The sequence below is a fragment of the Amyelois transitella genome, chromosome 31 (assembly GCF_032362555.1).
Source record: "Amyelois transitella isolate CPQ chromosome 31, ilAmyTran1.1, whole genome shotgun sequence".
NCBI lineage: Eukaryota > Metazoa > Arthropoda > Insecta > Lepidoptera > Pyralidae > Amyelois > Amyelois transitella.
This window is the reverse complement of record NC_083534.1, coordinates 2,184,215-2,203,091: the sequence shown is the minus strand read 5'-3', so window position 1 is coordinate 2,203,091 and position 18,877 is coordinate 2,184,215. Positions and strand designations below refer to the sequence as shown.

General features: G+C 38.8%; 2 protein-coding genes across 3 annotated transcripts; one reads left to right on the top strand and one right to left on the bottom strand.

Moving 5' to 3' along the window:
• Positions 1–39: 39 nt before the first annotated feature.
• LOC106137489 (uncharacterized) lies at positions 40–5,519 on the bottom strand. The gene is made up of 5 exons (XM_060953339.1): positions 5,461–5,519; positions 4,336–4,410; positions 2,807–2,869; positions 1,926–2,054; positions 40–606 (listed from the first exon to the last, which is right to left on the bottom strand). The coding sequence occupies exons 1-5, from the start codon at positions 5,482–5,484 to the stop codon at positions 40–42; spliced, it is 858 nt and encodes a 285-aa protein (XP_060809322.1). The 5' UTR covers positions 5,485–5,519.
• Positions 5,520–6,493: 974 nt separating this feature from the next.
• Positions 6,494–14,803, top strand: LOC106137535 (phenoloxidase-activating factor 2). Of its 2 annotated transcripts, none has more exons than XM_060953298.1 (9): positions 6,494–6,695; positions 8,214–8,427; positions 9,024–9,138; positions 10,207–10,312; positions 11,607–11,719; positions 12,577–12,806; positions 13,034–13,218; positions 13,565–13,729; positions 14,614–14,803. In XM_060953298.1, the coding sequence occupies exons 2-9, from the start codon at positions 8,214–8,216 to the stop codon at positions 14,773–14,775; spliced, it is 1,290 nt and encodes a 429-aa protein (XP_060809281.1). In that variant the 5' UTR covers positions 6,494–6,695; the 3' UTR covers positions 14,776–14,803. The 2 variants fall into 2 exon arrangements, with proteins under 2 accessions (XP_060809281.1, XP_013193834.2); XM_013338380.2 differs by having other exon boundaries at positions 6,494–6,716.
• The last annotated feature ends 4,074 nt before the right edge of the window (positions 14,804–18,877 follow it).

The window sequence follows — 18,877 nt, the reverse complement described above, 5'->3', positions numbered from 1 at the left end:
CAAAAACATAAATTCAGATCATTTAATCGAAACGTTCCATCACTCATCTACATCTTTCGGCTCGGTTATGGAATCGACAAACACGACTGAATTACACTCAGCCGCGTCACACTGAAGCATTGGAGGGACTTCCACGGGTGTCACAGAATACTCATCACCTATCACGTACGGATTCCCGTCTACCCACAGCGCATCAAACAGACAGTAGATATGAACTTTGATAGTCATGTAACTTATAAATTTGTAGATCCTCCCCCCGCACTCTCCCAAATGCTCCTTTATGCTCCTGTCCGTTTTGTACATCAAAAGCAGATTGTGGAATTTCGTGATCTCATCCATAACAACTTTCTTTATCAGATTCGTGTAAATTATATCGGCTTCTAAATGCCTCTCGGCGTTTTGGTACATTCTTTGTTTGATTCTCAATATGGCGTCCGACATTCTCACTCTGAAGATGACTCCTGGGTTCATCATGTCGGGGAGGATTCCTGGTTTCTTGGTCGATGTAGTGAATTCGAGGACGCGCTCTTTGACCGGCTCCGGATAGACGTAATGGTGTGGTCTTTCCCTCATCTGTGGTCCGCTAAACGAGCCGAATAGGTGCGTCTGTGACAAACAAATTCTTGTTAGATTCCCTTCCACTGTTGATATCTCTTGTTTAATTGACAGAGTTTTAATATTCTTATTCAGTGTGGAGCTTTCGCAGATTTACATGTCGTAAAAAAGTTAAATTGGAGTTTTGTTCCCTTTGAAAATCTTGCACTCTCAAGCACTCTTGCACACTCTCATTGTTTGTTGTATTTACTTAGTTTGTACCACATTGGTATGTACTACCAGATAAATAATCAGAAAAGTCTACTCTCGCTTCAATAATTGGTGTGGGATGTTGATTTTTAGGTTTCTATCAAATGCTGCAGTGTAGTTTGTTCCGCCGCTTCTTCTACAATTGCGCTTAGGAAGTGGTAGTAGATTCAATTATAAGTTGTTTTGACATATTTCAAAGAAATGCCTTGTATACTATTTTGAAAATATTTTATCTATTTATTAAGAAGACACACATTTACTCTGCTGCCAATTTCACAGTCCACAGTAAAATAAATGTAACACTCAGTCATATGAACACGAACGCTTACACTAACAATAATTCATCAACCATTGTATTAAAATAATTGTTTTTTACAATAAATAAATTCGGGACAGATTACACGGATTGAGTTAGCTGCGAAGTAAGTTCGCGACTTGTGTTATGAGATACTAACTCAACGATACTATATTTTATAATCTATACTAATATTATAAAGTTGAAGAGTTTGTTTGTTTGTTTGAACGCGCTTATCTCAGGAACTACTGGTTCGAATTGAAAAATTCGATTTTTGCGTTGTTAAACACCGCTTATCGAGGAAGGCTTTAGACTTTAGACTATATAACATCCTGCTGCAACTATAAGGAGCAAAGAAATAATGGAATATGTGAAAAAAACGGGGATAATTATTCATCCTTGGGGGCTTCAATGATGCCCAAAATAACTATTCCACGCGGACGAAGCCGCGAGCACAGCTAGTAATATTATAAAGTGTAATAGTATATACGTGACCTCAAGACTGTTAATTCTGTCTACCCCGCAAGGGATATAGACGTGATTACGTGTAATAAAGTAGTTACGTGTGCCGTTCCCGGCACCAATACAAAAAAGAACAGGACCACTCCATCGCTTTCACATGGATGTAGTAAAAGGCGACTAAGGGATAGGCTTACAAACTTGGGATTCTTTTTTAGGCGATGGGCCAGCAACCTGTCGCTATTTGAATCTCAATTCTATCATTAAGCCAAATAGCTGAACGTGGCCATTCAGTCTTTTCAAGACTGTTGGCTCTGTCTACCGCGCAAGAGATATAGACGTGACCATATGTATGTAAAGTAGTTACCTTAGGACTCCGTTTGATCCTGTTCTGCTCAGCATTTGCATCTTTATAGTTGTTCAGGTATGTCTCGAACTTGCTGAAGTCATAAGGCGCCCAGTCATCAACGTTGGGGGGTTGGTTTGCCTCTTCATTCTGAAATAGAAGTAATACATACATACATACATATAGTCACGTTTATATCCCTTACGGGGTAGACAGAGCCAATAGTCCCGAAAAGACTGAATGGCCACGTTCAGCTGCTGGATTTAATAGAAGTAATATACTTATGTACAATACAATTGCCGTGTGGTTCCCGGCACCAATATTAAAAAGAATAGGACCAATCGTGGATGTCGTTGAAGAACGACTAAGGGAATGGCTGGGATTCTTCTTACAGGCGATGGGCTAGCAACCTTTTACTATTTGAATTTCAATTCCATCACTAAGCCATAAAGCTGCACGTTGCCTGTCAGCCTTTCGAGGCTGCCGGCTCTGTCTACCCTGCAAGGGATATAGACGTACTATATAAATGAATGAATATACAATAGAAAACAATTCTTGCAAAATGTAAATATTAACAGAAGCAATTTATTTTATTGAATGTTTGTATGTTAGTATTTAAAGTGTGGTTTACACTTTAGAATGGGACAACTCAATCTTCCGCACGGATGTCGTAAATGGTGACTAAGGTATCTCGAATAAACTCGGCTGGCACTATTTAAATCTCAATTCCATCTTTGAACTTTACAGCTGAATGTGCGCATCCATTTTTGGGAAACTGTTGGCTCTATCTAACCCGTAAGGGATAAAAGCGAGATGTGTATGCATAATTCTCATCAGCGGAGAGTGCTTAACTTGCAGGCTCTGTCAATGTGGTAATGGATAAATGACGTAAAAATACCTACCTTTTCATGAGGGGTCTTCGCTCCCATCAGGTTTACGGGTTGCTCGTAAATGTCATCCTTTAGCTATAAAAAGAATATTAAAATTATTATTTGTTGGTACATATAAATTGTGCACGGGTCCATGGGGACCCGGTCATTTGGGAGGCGTTTATTTATTTATTTATTTAAACTTTATTGAACAAAAACAAAAATGTACAAAAGGCGGACTTAATGCCGTTTGGCATTCTCTACCAGTCAACCAGCTGACCAAACAGAAAAAACTTTAAGTTGGTGGTGCGATAAAGTGCACATGCATACTGACATATTACATACATTACAAAAAAAAAATCGTAAATACATACAAGATACATAATATACACTATAAATACATATTCATACATAAAATATCAAATTAGGATGACCCGAGGCGTTCATGGGGCCGAAGCCAATATGAAGAGGCCCTTTGGTACCTTTTGTTCTAAAGTGAGATGGGGGCAGTTATGGAGATCTGTCCCTTGATGAACCATTGGGATTCACCAACGGACAGCCCTCCACAGCTGCCAAACTATTTCCATAGGGAGGGATTTACTTAGTCTGGGTCATGCGGATGGGATGCTTGTGGATTGGATTACTGGGCTATGGAGTGAGATACGGACATCTGCCTCGAAAATTATTATTATTATTTACCACTATGTGACGTCATTTATGACGCCATGATACTGTCTTGTGTTTTTACGTCAGATTAAAAAAAAATTATACTGAAAATATGTGTTTTAAATATAATTTTTATCATGAAATATTATATTTTTGGGGTAATACAGGCACTAAAGTCTTGAAATTTACGACACAGGCCTATTAAGAACATCAACGTTTTAATGATAACTTGAAATCGCTCGTCGGCATTAGGACCTTTGAGTTTAAGACAGATTCGTTTATTTATAGAAAGTAAATAAAAATAAATACCTAGATACCGTATGGTTCTCGAAAACTTAGAATAGGACCACTCCATCTCTCCAATGCATACATACATATCTACATATAAACACGTCTGTATCCCTTGCGGGGTAGACGGAGCCAACAGTCTCGAAGAGAGCAATGGGCCACGTTCAGCTGTTTGTTTTAATGATAGAATTGGCATTCCAATAGTGACAGGTTGGTAGCCCATCGATCCCAAGTTTATAAGGTAATCCCTTTGTCGTCTTTTACGACATTCCTGAGAAAGAGATGGAGTGGTCCTATTATTTTTTTTATTGGTGCGTGGAACTACACGGCACATTGCCTTATGTCGTTAAAGGCGATTAAGGGAATAGGCAATCTAGTGCAGCTTTTACCCTCAACCAATATGGGTTTGGTTGCCCTGCAAAGGTTGCGGAGGTCAGACGGGAGTCGCTTCTTGTAAATCCTGACCCAATCCAGAAAATAGTACGATAAAACAACTCACCCCGGGCTCCTCTCCAGAGAGGTTAACAAAAACTCATTATAACGCACAAAGTAAGAAAAAGAGCAGAATTGAGAACCACTTATTTTGAAGGCATTTCAAAAACACTTACATTTTGATAGTTAAACTCGATTTGACCAGATGGAGTGATGTCGGCTGAGGAGATCCAAGTGAATACTGGTATTAACTGAAATCATGATGAATCATCAACAGAATCCTCACCGTAAGGTCAGTGTCATCTATACTAATATTATAAAGTTGAAGAGTTTGTTTGTTTGTTTGAACGCGCTAATCTCAGGAACTACTGGTTCAAATTGAAAAATTATTTTTGTGTTGAATAGACCATTTATCGAGGAAGGCTTTAGGCGTTATAACATCACGCTACAACTTTTAAAAGCGAAGAAGTAATGGAAAATGTGAAAAAAGCGGGGTTAATTATTCATCATTGAGGGCTTCAATGATGCCCGAAATAACTATTCCACGCGGACGAAGTCGCGGGCACAGCTAGTCCATTATAAAAACATCCCCCTAAACCAACGAGTATTTGGTTATCTTGACCTGACCTTTTGACAAGGTATAGAGGTGAAGGAAGAAAGATTTAACGTTTACATCTTATCTATTACATGTTAGACAGAGTCAAGCCGACAGTCTCGAAAATACTGAAAGGCAACATATATAAATACATGTAGTCACGTCTATATCCCTTACGGGGTAGACAGAGCCAATAGTCCCGAAAAGACTGAATGGCCACGTTCAGCTGCTCGACTTAATGATGGAATTGATATCCAAATAGCGACAGGTTGCTAGCCCATCGCCTAAAAAAAGGATCGCAATTTTATAAGCCTATCAATTAGTCGCCTTTTACGACATCCATGGGAAAGAGATGGAGTGGTCCTATTCTTTTTTGTATTGTTGCCGGGAACCACACGGCCAACCTTTATCTGTATAGCTTAAATATGTAATTGAGAATCAGCGGGTGTCGTGTGGTTCCCGGCCGCAATAGTAACAAGAGTAGGACCACTCCATCTCTTTCCCATGGATGTCGTAAAAGACGACTAAGGGATAGGCTAGTGAACTAAGGATTCTTCTTTTGGGCGATGGGCTAGCAACCTGTCACTATTTGAATCTCAATTCTATCATTAATCAAAACGGCTGAACGTGGCCTGTCAAACTTATCAAGACTGTTGGCTCTGTCTATAGACGTGATTATATGTATGTTTGTTTGTATATAACTTACCAGCAAACTCAGTTTTAAGGCCATTATAAATGGTTTCCAGGTCGCCTTACTCCCAGCGACTGGCGTAATAAACCAGGGTTCACCTAACTGAGCCGACTTATATTTTAATTGGCTTTGTAATTGATTGCTTGTTATTCAAAACAAATGATGCCTGAGCCAATTAGGCAATTTGGGTATAAACAATATTGTGTTAGGTCACCCAGGTGGAATAATAGTTATTTCTTTAGTTTACCTAGTATCCGCCTGACAAGCATACATACATACAATCACGTCTATATCCCTTACGGGGTAGACAGAGCCAACAGTCTTGAAAAGACTGATAGGTTCAGCTGTTTGGCTTTACGATAGAATTGAGATTCAAATAGTGACAGGTTGCAAGCCCGAAGCCTAAAAGAAGAATCCCAAGTTTATGAGCCTATCCCTCAGTCGCCTTTTACAACATCCACGGGAACGAGATGGAGTGGACCTATTCTTTATTTTTTATTGGTGCCGGGAAGCACACGGCATCTTATTGGTGCCGGGAACCACACGGCTGTACACACATGTATGTACCACTCCGTCTCTTTCTCATGGATGTCGCAAGAGGCGACTAAGGGATACACAATCTGCACAGAAAGTGAAGCAACTAGAACATTCGGAATGGCTGTGAGCATAAGCTTAGACATTTGAATTAAAAACAAGTTAAAATAATTGATGTTATAATATCCACCTCATATAAAGGTATTTGGCAAGGGAATTATAGGCGTCGACATTTGCGTAGAAAAAATGCGGCCCAAATAGACGGATTTATGAACCTATTTTAATTAAAGGGCGATTTTTTTATATTAACAAAACAAACCTATTTACAATATGTCGGCATATAGGTATTGATTTTGACCTCTGCTCCTGTTATCAAAATAAAGGCTACAATACTCTTTGTGTATCTCATAGTGACTTCATTTTTAATTAGGTTTTTGCTGACCTGCGGCGACATTCGATAAATACTAATATAAATATATAATGAAACATAATTATAAAACATGTTTATGAATATTGCTTGTAGTCAGTCTAGTCTGACCGGATTCACGGCGCGCGAAGGACGGCCCCGCGCGTTAAGGAAAAATGTTTTAAAAAAAGAACTATTGAGTTTGTGGCTGTGACTTTTTAAATAGTTTTTAAGTGAATGTGATTTTAAAAAAAGGAACCATAAATATTTTTTTTTTTACTGAAGTTTACTCGGTGATTAGTAGGCAAAGGTGATTTTTTATTCAAATAAGGTAATTTTTGTGATTTAACAGGAAACATTTTTGCTGTTAGTTAGTTCAACGATGAGTAGCGGTAAATTACCTACCTAGTTACTTAGATTTAACTCGTTTTCCTGTTTTTTTTTTTTACTTTAAATACCTATTTTGAGGTGTAACAAACATGTAGGTGCCTAACTATCTGCTTTCATATTATTTTATAGTATTAAGTATAACCTACTGGACTGATTTGATGAATTTTTGTAGGTACTCATAATATTGGTAAGTACCTAATTGGTATTCGATTTGATATATAGATAGGTAATCTATATATTCAATCGAATACCAATTACTTACCAATATTATGAGTAAAAAAATTCATCAAATCAGTCCAGTAGTTTATGAGTTTATTGGTAACGAACAACAAATAAATCTCAAAATAACATATAATCACATCTTTTGTGGATTAGGGATTAGGACCGGACCAGACAAATTAAAAGATTGCGAATGGGTAGGTGTGTGACATACCTACCTACCTATTTAAGAAAAAAATATTTCAACTGACCAGTATTTCTTGTATTGTATAGGATCTAGGAGATGCATTTTTATTCTATGTACCTACAAACATTAGATGAAGGTTGAACATCAGAATATCCGCTTCAAAATCCAGTCTATTCTTAAGCGGTAAAGCAAAAACATCGCTGGCATTGTAGCGAATAAAAAACATAGCGAGAGAGCTTTCCGTTTCTCTTTCCGTGCAGATTGTTAAAGCCAGTCAAGGGATAGATATTAATTTGTGATTCTTCTTTTAAACATTGGATTAGAATAATATTTTTTTTAAGTAGGTTAACCCTAAATAGGTTAGGGTTTCCTTAAAAAATTGATCTATTCTACGAGATCTTCGTATCCCATCGAGATTATTGGCTCCATCTATCTAACTGTAGGGGAAAGAAGAAATTTATGTGTATGTATGTTTGTGCCGTGTGGTTCCTGGCACTATAGAACAGGAACACTCCACATCTTTCTTCAACAATGTTGGAATACTTTTTGAAGGCGATGTGCTAGAAAACTATGTCAGTTAGAATCTAATTAAATGTCCATCTTAAGCGAAACAGCTGAACGCGGCCTTTCAATATTTTCAAGACTGTTAGTTCTGTCCACCCTGCAAAGGTAAATAGACGTGATTATATGTATGCATGTATTAAGGCTACTGAATGATGATTTACCAAGAAACGTTCGATAAAAACAAACTATTGGAAACTTCAAGGTCGAGTCAAAAAGTACCTAGGTAAATATTTGTTGATTAGCCGTGACACTCAGAGAGGTTACAGTCACAATAGTAACGACTAAGGAATAGGCTTACGAACTTGGGATTCTTTTTAAGGCGGTGTGCTAGCAACCTGTCACTATTCGAATCTCAATTCTATCATTAAGCCAAATAGTTGAACGTGGCTGATCAGTCTTTTCAAGAACGCTCTTTCTACCTCACAAGGGATATAGATGTGACTATATGTATGTATGTAATTCTTACAGATGTTCAAGCTATTATTACTGCTAGCGGTCTCAGCGTCCTGCCAGCAGAATCCTGGCGGCGGGGACCTGGAGTCAGTCCTGCAGTCCATCTTCGGGAACCCTGGGGCTACCGCAGCGCCACCTGCCGTCGTCACCAACCCCACACCGCCTTCCCTGGGGGATAAGAAGGGGGAATCCTCTACGCTGGTGCCGGGGATTCAAACCAGTGATGATCGTGAGTTTGCATACAAATTATCATTGCTTATAAGAACTTATTTATGTTATTACAAGCTGTGCCTGCGACTTCGTCCGCGTGGAATAGTTATTTTGGGCATCATTGAAGCCCCGGAATTTGTTGCCATTCGAAAATGTGTAAAGAGGGTTTCTGAGGAACGTTTATGTCTATGAGTACTACCCGTGCTAAAGTTCCATTCAAATCCGTTCAGTGGTTCCGGAGATTAACTTGAACAAACAAACGTACAAACAGACAGACTTTTCTTTCATGCACGGTCACTATTTTTATATCGTAGAATGAATTGGTATTATTCAAGGCTAGAGGCCGCTCGCGACTTTGTCCGCCTGGAAACAATCCCGCGGGAACTCCGGGATAAAAAGTAGTCTATATGTTATTCTGGGTACTTCAGCTACCTACATACCAATTTCATCGTAATCGGTTCAGTAGTTTTTGCGTGAAAGAGTAACAAACTTACATACTGACATCCTGACATACTTACAAACTTTCGCATTTATAATATTAGTAGGATTAAATGGTACCCGGGGCGAGTCGCCAGTTTTAAGTACATATATAAACCTGATGATGAAATATTTCAGAGGACACAACTTGCACGACCGACAAGGGTGAGCCTGGCGAATGTGTGCGGTACTACCTGTGCAACGTTCAGAACAACACAGTGATCACTGACGGAGTGGGCATCATTGACATACGGTGACTGATCATGCTATTTATTTATTTATATATTTACTAGAGGCCGCCCGCGACTTCGTCCGCATGGAAACCCTATCAATCCCGCGGGAACTCTGGGATAAAAAGTAGCCTATGTGTTATTCTGGGTCTTCAGCTACCTACATACCAAATTTCATGGTAATCGGTTCAGTAGTTTTTGCGTGAAAGAGTAACAAACATCCATACAAACTTTCGCCTTTATAATAGTAAGTAGTAGGAAGTAGGCAACAATAACATAATGCGTAATCTGAGCGGCGCGGTGAATGACACCTACGCTGCAAAAAGAAGGCAAAATTTGACAGCCTCTGTGGCGCAGCGGCAGAACGCTTGTCTGTGACATCGGAGGTCCCGGATTCGAATCCCGGCCAGGGCATTATGAGAAAAGAACTTTTTCTGATTGGCCTGGGTCTTGGATGTTTATCTATATAAGTATTTATTATAAAACTAGCTGTGCCCGCGACTTCGTCCGCGTGGAATAGTTATTTTGGGCATCATTGAAAGAAGCCCTCAAGGATGAAAAATTTTCCCCGTTTTTTTTTCACATTTTCCATTATTTCTTCGCTCCTAATAGTTGCAGCGTGTTGTTGTCTAGACTAAAACCTTCCTCGATAAAAATGATCTATTCAACACAAAAGTCGCGGGCACAGCTAGTGTTTAGATAATGCTTTTAGTACCTAAGGTATTGCATACATACATACATATAGTCACGTCTATATCCCTTACGGGGTAGACAGAGCCAATAGTCCCGAAAAGACTGAATGGCCACATTCAGCTGCTCGGCTTAATGATGGAATTGAGATCCAAATAGTGGCAGGTTGCTAGCCCATCGCCTAAAAAAAGAATCACAAGTATGTAAGCCTATCCCTTAGTCGCCTTTTACGACATCCATAGGAAAGCAATGGAGTGGTCCTATTCTTTTTTGTATTGGTGCCGGGAACCACACGGCACCAATACAAATACAGAGTATAATATTAAAAGAAAAAATTGTATGGCATGCATGGTATTAATTGTAACCAAAGAGTTTTAAAAATAAAAATTGATTTATTACAGTGTACGCGATGGACCATGCCCATCTTACCTAGACGCCTGCTGTTTGGTTGACGACAAAAGACCTCCAGAAGACCCCATCACACCCAAACCGCCTAAGCAAGAAGAGGTATCATGTTCTTGTGTAACTTATTCCTACGTGCCGTGTGGTTCCCGGCACCAATACAAAAAAAATTAGGACTACTCCATCTCTTTCCCGTGGATGCCGTAAAAGGCGACTAAAGGATAGGCTTACAAACTTGGGATTATTTTTTAGGGCGATGGGTTAGCAACTTGTCACTTTGAATTTCAATTCTATCATTAAGCCAAATAGCTGAACGTGGCTATTCAGTCTTTTCAAAACTGTTGGCTTTGTCAATCCCGCGAGGGATATAGACGTGACTATATGTATGTATGTACTTTACTCATCTTTATTCTTTACCTACGTAAATGACTTTCGGTTTTATGAAAAAATCTATGGTGAACGATGTGAATACCTGTAATAGATATTTTCGTAAGAACAAGATGTCATGTCCCTGTAATACATACATGCATACATCACGTCAATATAACTCGCGGGGTAGACAGAGCCAAAAATCTTGAAAAGACTGTTGCTGAAGCTGTTTGGTTTAATGATAGAATTGAGATAGATCCCTGTAATAAATAAATAAACTTGTTATGTTGTTAGTTCAAGGTGCAAAACACACAGTGTATTCTCCTGTTTATTAAATACTTAAAAGTTTTGAAAGGTCAATACAGCGTTACGTCATGACCGTCTCAAGTTACCGTCCGATCACCTCGCCTTTGAGGAAAACGGAAAATAAATACTTAGTGGATATTGCTTAACTATTTGCGGCATTTCGGAGGCCGCGAGATGTTATCATACGTATGAGTACCTACATACATAAAAATCACGTCTATTATCCCTTGCGGATTGACAGGCCAACAGTCTGGAAAAGACTGATAGGCCACGTACAGCTGTCTAGCTTAATGACAGAATTGAGATTCTTGTGATGACAGGTTGCTAGCCCGCCGCCTAAAAGAAGAATCCCAAGTTTATAAGCCATCCATTGGAAAGAGATGGAGTGGTCCTATTCTTTTTTCTTTTAGTCCCTAGAACCACACTGTGCCCGCAACTTCGTTCGCGTGGTATAGTTATTTTTGGGCATTATTGAAGCCCTCAAGAATTAATAATTTTCCCCGTTTTTTTCACATTTTTTATTATTTTTTGCTCTTTATAGTTGTAGCGTGACGTTATATAGCCTAACGCCTTCCTCGATAAATGGTCTATTCAAAGCACAAAGAATTTTTCAATTCGATCCAGTAGTTCTTGAGATTAGCGCGTTTAAACAAACAAACAAACTCTTCAGCTTTATAATATTAGTATAGATGTTCGTTTTAGTTATATCATTTTTTAATTCCAGGTGCGCACGGGCTGCGGCTGGCGGAACCCTAACGGCGTTGGGTTCCAAACTACTGGCGACACCGAAGGAGAATCCAAGTTCGGGGAATTCCCATGGATGGTAGCCATTTTGAAGTGAGTTATTTTATACATACGGAGTAGACAGAACTGTCAGTCTTGAGAATACTGAGCGGCCATGTTCAGCTAAATGATGTAATTGTTCAAATAGTCAAAGGATGCTAGCCCGTCGCTTAAAAGGAAAATCCAAAAAGAAAATAAGAAGATAAGATTTTTTTAAGACAGATATCGTTATCTCAATTCAAAACATAACTCTTATCAGATCCACTAGCAAACCTTCACTGACAATGACATTTATTTAGGTTTAACAAATAATAATTAAAATGAACTCAAATTAAAACTAAATCTATTTATAAAAAAGAAATAAAAATAAAAGTTGTTTACAATTTAAAATTTAATTTAAAAATTGTACAGTCCTTGCATAGCATCAACATGCGGGAGTGTGCCCAGAAGGTTAGCAGCATTGCCATTCACTGACAATAATTTAGATAATGTGGATCTTTCCTGTATCCTAAACGAAATATTTGTAGGTGCAGCCATCTCACTTTACAACACTTCTCGTGTTCGCGGTCCTATGGACGCTTCCCAAACAACCAGTTCCCCGTTTCAAATTAGGTACATATACGTATATACATAAATATAATCACGTCTATATCCCTTGCGGGGTAGAGAGACAACAGTTTTATGGTTTACTGATAGAATTGAGATTCATATAAAGTGACAGGTTGCTAGCCCGTCGTCTAAAAGAAGAATCCCAAGTTTATAAGCATATCTCTTAATCGTCATCCATTAAAAAGAGATGGAGTGGTCCGATTCTTTTTTATAGTGGCGCCGGGAACCACACAGCACCAAATTTTACACAACCAACTGCACAAACCAAAAATTTAACTTTTAACTTGACTTGACTTTTCCAGAATCGAACCCGTCAACGACCAAGAGCCAGACGGGCAAAAACTCAACGTTTACGTCGGCGGTGGCTCCCTCATTCACCCATCCGTAGTACTCACAGCCGCGCATTACGTGGCGGCGGCTCCGAGGCTGCGCGTGCGCGCCGGAGAGTGGGACACGCAGACCACCAAGGAAATATATCCGTACCAGGACAGAGATGTGTCGAAGGTTGAAGTTCACAAGGACTTTAATAAAGGTGAGCTTGAGATAAATGCATTAAGCACAATTTTTGTGCTCGTTCGGTAAAAAAAATAACAAAAAGAATTCATCTTTGCATCTTTCTTCCTGCACCCATCGCTATTATGATTATAAGATTCGCTTTCCAATATTTCTCATCATTTAAATTTATAACTTGTATTGACCCTGTAAAACAACACAACGGACACCAGAAAACATTTCATCTTTTAAATCATATTGTCTCAGGAAACCTGTTCTACGACGTGGCTTTACTCTTCCTGTCGAAGCCGATGGATTTGGCGCCCAACGTGGGGCTAGCGTGTCTGCCACCCGCCCGCGAGCGAGCCCCCGCCGGCGCCCGCTGCCTCGCCTCTGGCTGGGGAAAAGACAAGTTTGGCAAAGATGGCCGATACCAAGTTATACTCAAGAAGGTTAGCTTTATATTATCTAGAAAAATAAAAAAAAAGTTATTAAGAAAACACCAAGCTAGATGCCATAAAATAGTAAGTCTTTAGAATATAGTGAGTAAGTATATTAAACACAAACAAATGATCTGAGAGCAGGCCTGCATAAAATCCGAAAGGAACAAGACAATAAAGATAAAGATACCTAGGAAGAAAGAGAGCACGCTTTTGAAAAATAAACACAGTCACACAAATTTTATAAGTGAATGGATTTGGCGCCCAGCGTGGGGCTTGCGTGCTTCAAGCTCTGAAGAAAGAGATAACCAGTTTAACAGAACAGACAGAATTAGTATAATGTTTTTATTTTTTTCAGATTGAACTGCCAGTGGTAGACCGCAACACATGCCAAGACCGCCTCCGAAAGACGCGTCTCGGCCGTTATTTTGAATTACACACGTCATTCATGTGCGCAGGCGGCGGCCCCGGCAAAGACACATGTAAGGGAGACGGAGGGTCGCCTTTAGTTTGTCCTATTGAGGTATGTTTGTCTCACTCATGTTCTTTCTTATGTAGCACGCTGCTGGCGACAGGATAACGGCGGGCCTTTAGTGTGTCCTATTGAAGTAAGTCTCATAGGATACAAAACTACTGTTGGTACGGTTTCTTTCTGTTTTCTCTCGCTCTTATCTTCTTCTAATGTACTCTCAATTCTAATGACATCGTATGTTTCCTTTCCCTTTTGAACTGATGGATTATAATACCAACTTAACAAATTACGTTAACATTAACTCGTCACCATCTGGATGAAAGCTATTTCATCAACACACATTTAAGTTAGTCTATGTCATTTATTTTTGATGACTAATTATGGTGATGGAAAGCATGGTTAAAAAACCTTTCAATAAAATTCAGGCAACTGGATGTGTAACCATGATTCAAACTAGGTCGGATCAGACGGACAGGAGATATTTCTTGTAATGAGAACTTTTTAAAGAGGAAATTTTAAAAATAGATGGCGTTGGTAAAGCTGTCACTGTCAAGGATGTCAATTTTATGTACATATTTTTCGTGTACTTACATGTTCGTATAATTTCATTGCTTGCCAAATAATCTAACAAAACGCAATACCTACTATTATGTTTTATCATGACATGACAAAACTGAGAAATTATAGAACTGACCGTTAGTACCTATAATGTGATATGTAATTGACACTTGAGCCGACACATTACTTGCCTCAACGCCATCTAGTGAGAAAAATGGTTACTAACTACTTTCTTAAACGTCACTTCGAAAACTCCTCATTACTATTCCCATTCTTAGATCTTCAAGTCAAAGGATTCCTTTTAGGAAAGACCTAAGATCCAGAAAGGTACTAACACCAAAAAGATGGTGGTCATTTTGTACTGTTTCTGCTTTCAGTTCGAGAAAGACCGCTACTCCCAGGCTGGGATAGTAGCGTGGGGTATCGGCTGTGGGGAAGACGGCACCCCAGGAGTCTACGTGGACGTGGCCAACCTTCGCAACTGGATAGACGACAAGGTCGCCGGCCAGGGTTACGACCCGAAAGTGTACAATTATTGAGATTAATAAATTTTATAATACTTTTTAATTGTTGTTTCATTTATTTTTTTCTAGGGTTACATACTTGTGATTCTTTTTTTAGGCGATGGTCTAGCAACCTGTCACAATTTGGATCTCAATTCCATCATTAAGCCGAGCAGCTGAACGTGGCCATTCAGTCTTTTCGGGACTATTGGCTCTGTCTACTCCGTAAGGGATATAGACGTGACTATATGTATGTATGTATGCTTATTTTTTCTACGACACTGATGCGTTAAGCGAACTCCCACGTTCTAAAGTATAGAAACGTAGGGTGTGACTGGGAACATGCAAAGATGATAGACAGAGAAAAAGTGGTTCACATGCTAGCCTGATAGGGGAGGAAAAACGTAGTGTGCGCCAGATATTTCCAGGACCGATTTCCAAACTCAAAACAAAGACTATAAAAGCCTGTGTCTTGAGTTTTATTTGGGATTCTTCTTATAATCGATAGACAAATGTATCGCTACCTTGGAATCTCTTTTTATCACACAGCTGCCTGCTGGATGGCCCTTTGCAACTGACGTTTTCAGACTACAGATAAGAAATAACCTTCCAAAGTCTCATTAACCGTGGGGTTAAACTAAGTGTAGATCACACATCACGCCTTTGTTCCTAGCGGGGTAGACAGAGCAAACAGTAACAGGGCCACGGATTTGAATAACTTAAAAGAATTTAGATTCAGAAATAGTGACAGGTTGCTAACGTGATGACATCTTTTTTATGAGATAAATTACACAGATTGAGTTAGCCTCGAAGTAAGTTCGAAATACTAAACATCCAAGACCCAAGCCAATCAGAAAAAGTTCTTTTCTCATCATGCCCTGGCCGGGATTCGAACCCGGGACCTCCGGTGTCGCGAATTCCGCTGCGCCACAGAGGCCGTCTAACGTCTCTACGCCACAAGTCACAAAAAGCAATCACGAAAATCCAAATCGCTCAAGCAAAGATTTCCGGATTGGAGCATATATACAACCTCCGACTTTATTTGTTTGTTTGTTGAATCTTTGTGTGAAAGAGCGCACTGTGAACGTATTGATTTTGAGACAATATATTATGTTTTTACTGTTGTATCTTATTATATTCCATGACGTTTTATCTATTCTGCACTTTATTTTATATATTGTTGGGGCTTGGCCATTCAGTCTTTTCAAGACTGTTGGCTCTGTCTACCCCACAAGGGATATAGACGGTATTATATATATGTATGTATGCATGTATGAAGGGTTTCCGGACGCTAAAACTAAGACCGAGTCTTAGTTTTAAAATGAAATAGATAGTGCAGTCTATTGACGAATAGTTAACAGGAATACAATAGTACTTTCAAAACTGCTCTGAATCATGGTACCTACACATCCAGTTGCCTGAATGTGAAGGTTTCATCACTATGTTTTTCCCTCACCGTAAGAGGTTAGCACTCCAACTCACAAAAAGAATCATTTGTACAAAGCCAAAGTTGCATTTGAACCTGTATACCTCCTTTTAAATAACATGCAAATAACTGGTAACTTTTCCAATAAAGATGAATAAAAATGAAGACCTGTTTTTTCAGTAAGATTCCCCTGCGTCTTCGTGTCATTCGCACCTAGCAGGTTTTATTTCTACAGGGTGTTGTCAAAAAAGTAAATGTAGGTATCTTCTTTGAGAGTGCCGTGTGGTTCCGGCCAAAATGAATGGGACCTGTCGATCTCTTTTCCATTGATGTCATATAAGGCGGCTAAGGGGTAGGCTTATAAACTTTCGATTCTTCTTTAAAGCGATGGACTAGCGACCTGTCACTACTTGAATCTCATTCCTATCATTAAACCAAACAGCTGAACGTGGCCTGTTTAGCTTTATAATAGAATTGAGATTCAAATAGTGACAGGTTGCTAGCCCATCGCCCAAAACGAGAATCCCAAGTTTATAAGCCCATCCCTTAGTCGCCTCTTACGACATCCATGGGAAATAAGATGGAGTGGTCCTATTCTTTTTTATGTTGATGCCGGCAACCACACGGCATGATCTAGATCTAGATTATGATCTAGATGAGGTAAAACTCTCCTGCAAGGTTGTCGAGGTCAGATGGGACTCGATTCATAACTTGCACATTCCACGACCGTGGTCACAGGCAGACCCCTAGCTCCTCTCCAGAGGGGTGAAGATGATTATACTTACATTTCAGTGCTTTTTGTACACCCCGTATACTTACTTAGGATAGCAGAATAAAACCTAGAGTAGATAACCTGTTTCATTGGTCATACACCTTTTCAAGATGGTAGTATGTAGGTAATATACGTTCAAACCACACCCCAGACACTAAGATAATTAATTAGATACATTAAATAACTCAATATTTGCACCATAAAAAAAGTGCCGTGTGGTTCCAGACACATTCGTGTCTGTGTGTGTGTGTTTGGATATTTAACCAATAGAAAAATAATAGTTTAAAAAAAACTAAAAAACCACGCTTTTATTGCTAATCAAACTAAAAAATAGAAAATAAAAATTTATGACAAAGGAATCTGAGTAAAAAGCGTGGGGTGCCTGATGTAGTAAATATTAAAATCATTCTATTAGCATATATTTATGACAAGAGAGTTATGAAAATGAAGTAAAATGCACCCCACGCTTTTTACTCAGATTTAAATTGTTTTGTTTATAAATTTAATTTTGTTATAATTTTAATCGGAGGTAATTGACTATAACTGATTGTTCGACTTGCTACTACTGTTTTATAATTCCTTTGTCATAAATTTTTATTTTCTATTTTTTAGTTTGATTAGCAATAAAAGCGTAGTTTTTTAGTTTTTTTAAACTATTATTTATTTTCTATTTTTTAGTTCGATTAGCAATAAAACGCGTAGTTTTTTAGTTTTTTTATACAATTATTTTTTGGAAGTTAACACTTCTAGTATAACTATCTTACTAGAAAAGACTTTCGCAACCATGCGCCCATCGCCGGAGGTTTTCACAACTAACTTTCTTAAAGTTATATGTGGCCTGATTGGATTAAATCTCATAATATTCTCATCATCATGATTCTTTTTTAGGCGATGGGCTTGCAACCTGTCACTGTTTGAATCTCAATTCTATCTTAAAGCCAAATAGCTGAATGTGGCCTATCAGTCTTTACAAGACTGTTGGCTCTGTCTACCCCGCAAGGGATATAGACGTGATTATATGAATGTATATATGTATAAAAAAGCCCTTGGGAAAAGCTAGAACATTCCTTTGTATACACGATATATAAGTATACATACATACGAGTATATATCGTGTAAAACCGTATAGGCGTCCTTCAATTGTCGCGTCTTCATCGCTTACGGGGAAGACAGAGGCAACTTCTCGAATAGACTGCTCAGCTGAATGGCCCAGTGATGGAATCAAATTCAATTTTTTATTCATTATTAAGGAACATTTCAAACATCACTTGTTAATTGTTATATCGTTTTGGTTTCACAACATTGGTTGACGTCAAATAAATTACTCACTTTAAAGTATGTTTACTGCCGCTTCCAAAGCGTCAGTGCAAATAATTTGGTAACAAACTGCACTGCAGCATTCTCTGACAATGGACAGGTTGCTAGAGCAACACTGCATTGCTATTACCTACTCTTTGGAGCGGTTCTGAAACTTAACTTCGACAAATGTTTCTGTACCGGATGAGCAGCCGACAGAATGAACCTGCCGCCATAAAGATGAATCCTATTGTTCTACTTCAGGCTTTCCATTGACTGACTCTTACATATTACGCGGCAAGAGAAGAATTTATTTAATCATTCATCACAGCTGAAGAGTTTGTTTGTTTGAACGCGCTAATCTCAGAAACTACCGGTCCGAATTGAAAATTTATTTTTGCGTCGAATAGACCATGTATCGAGGAAGGCTTTAGGCTATAGGTAACATCATGCTGCAACTATAAGGATCAAAGAAAAAATGGAAAATGTGAAAAACAAACGGGGAAAATTATTCATCCTTAAGGGCTCCAATGATGCCCAAAATAACTATTCCACGCGGACGAAGTCGCGGGCACAGCTAGTTTATAGAATAGAATAAAATCTTTATTCGCTTTTTATCAAAAGAATTAGTATTCTTTATTGAA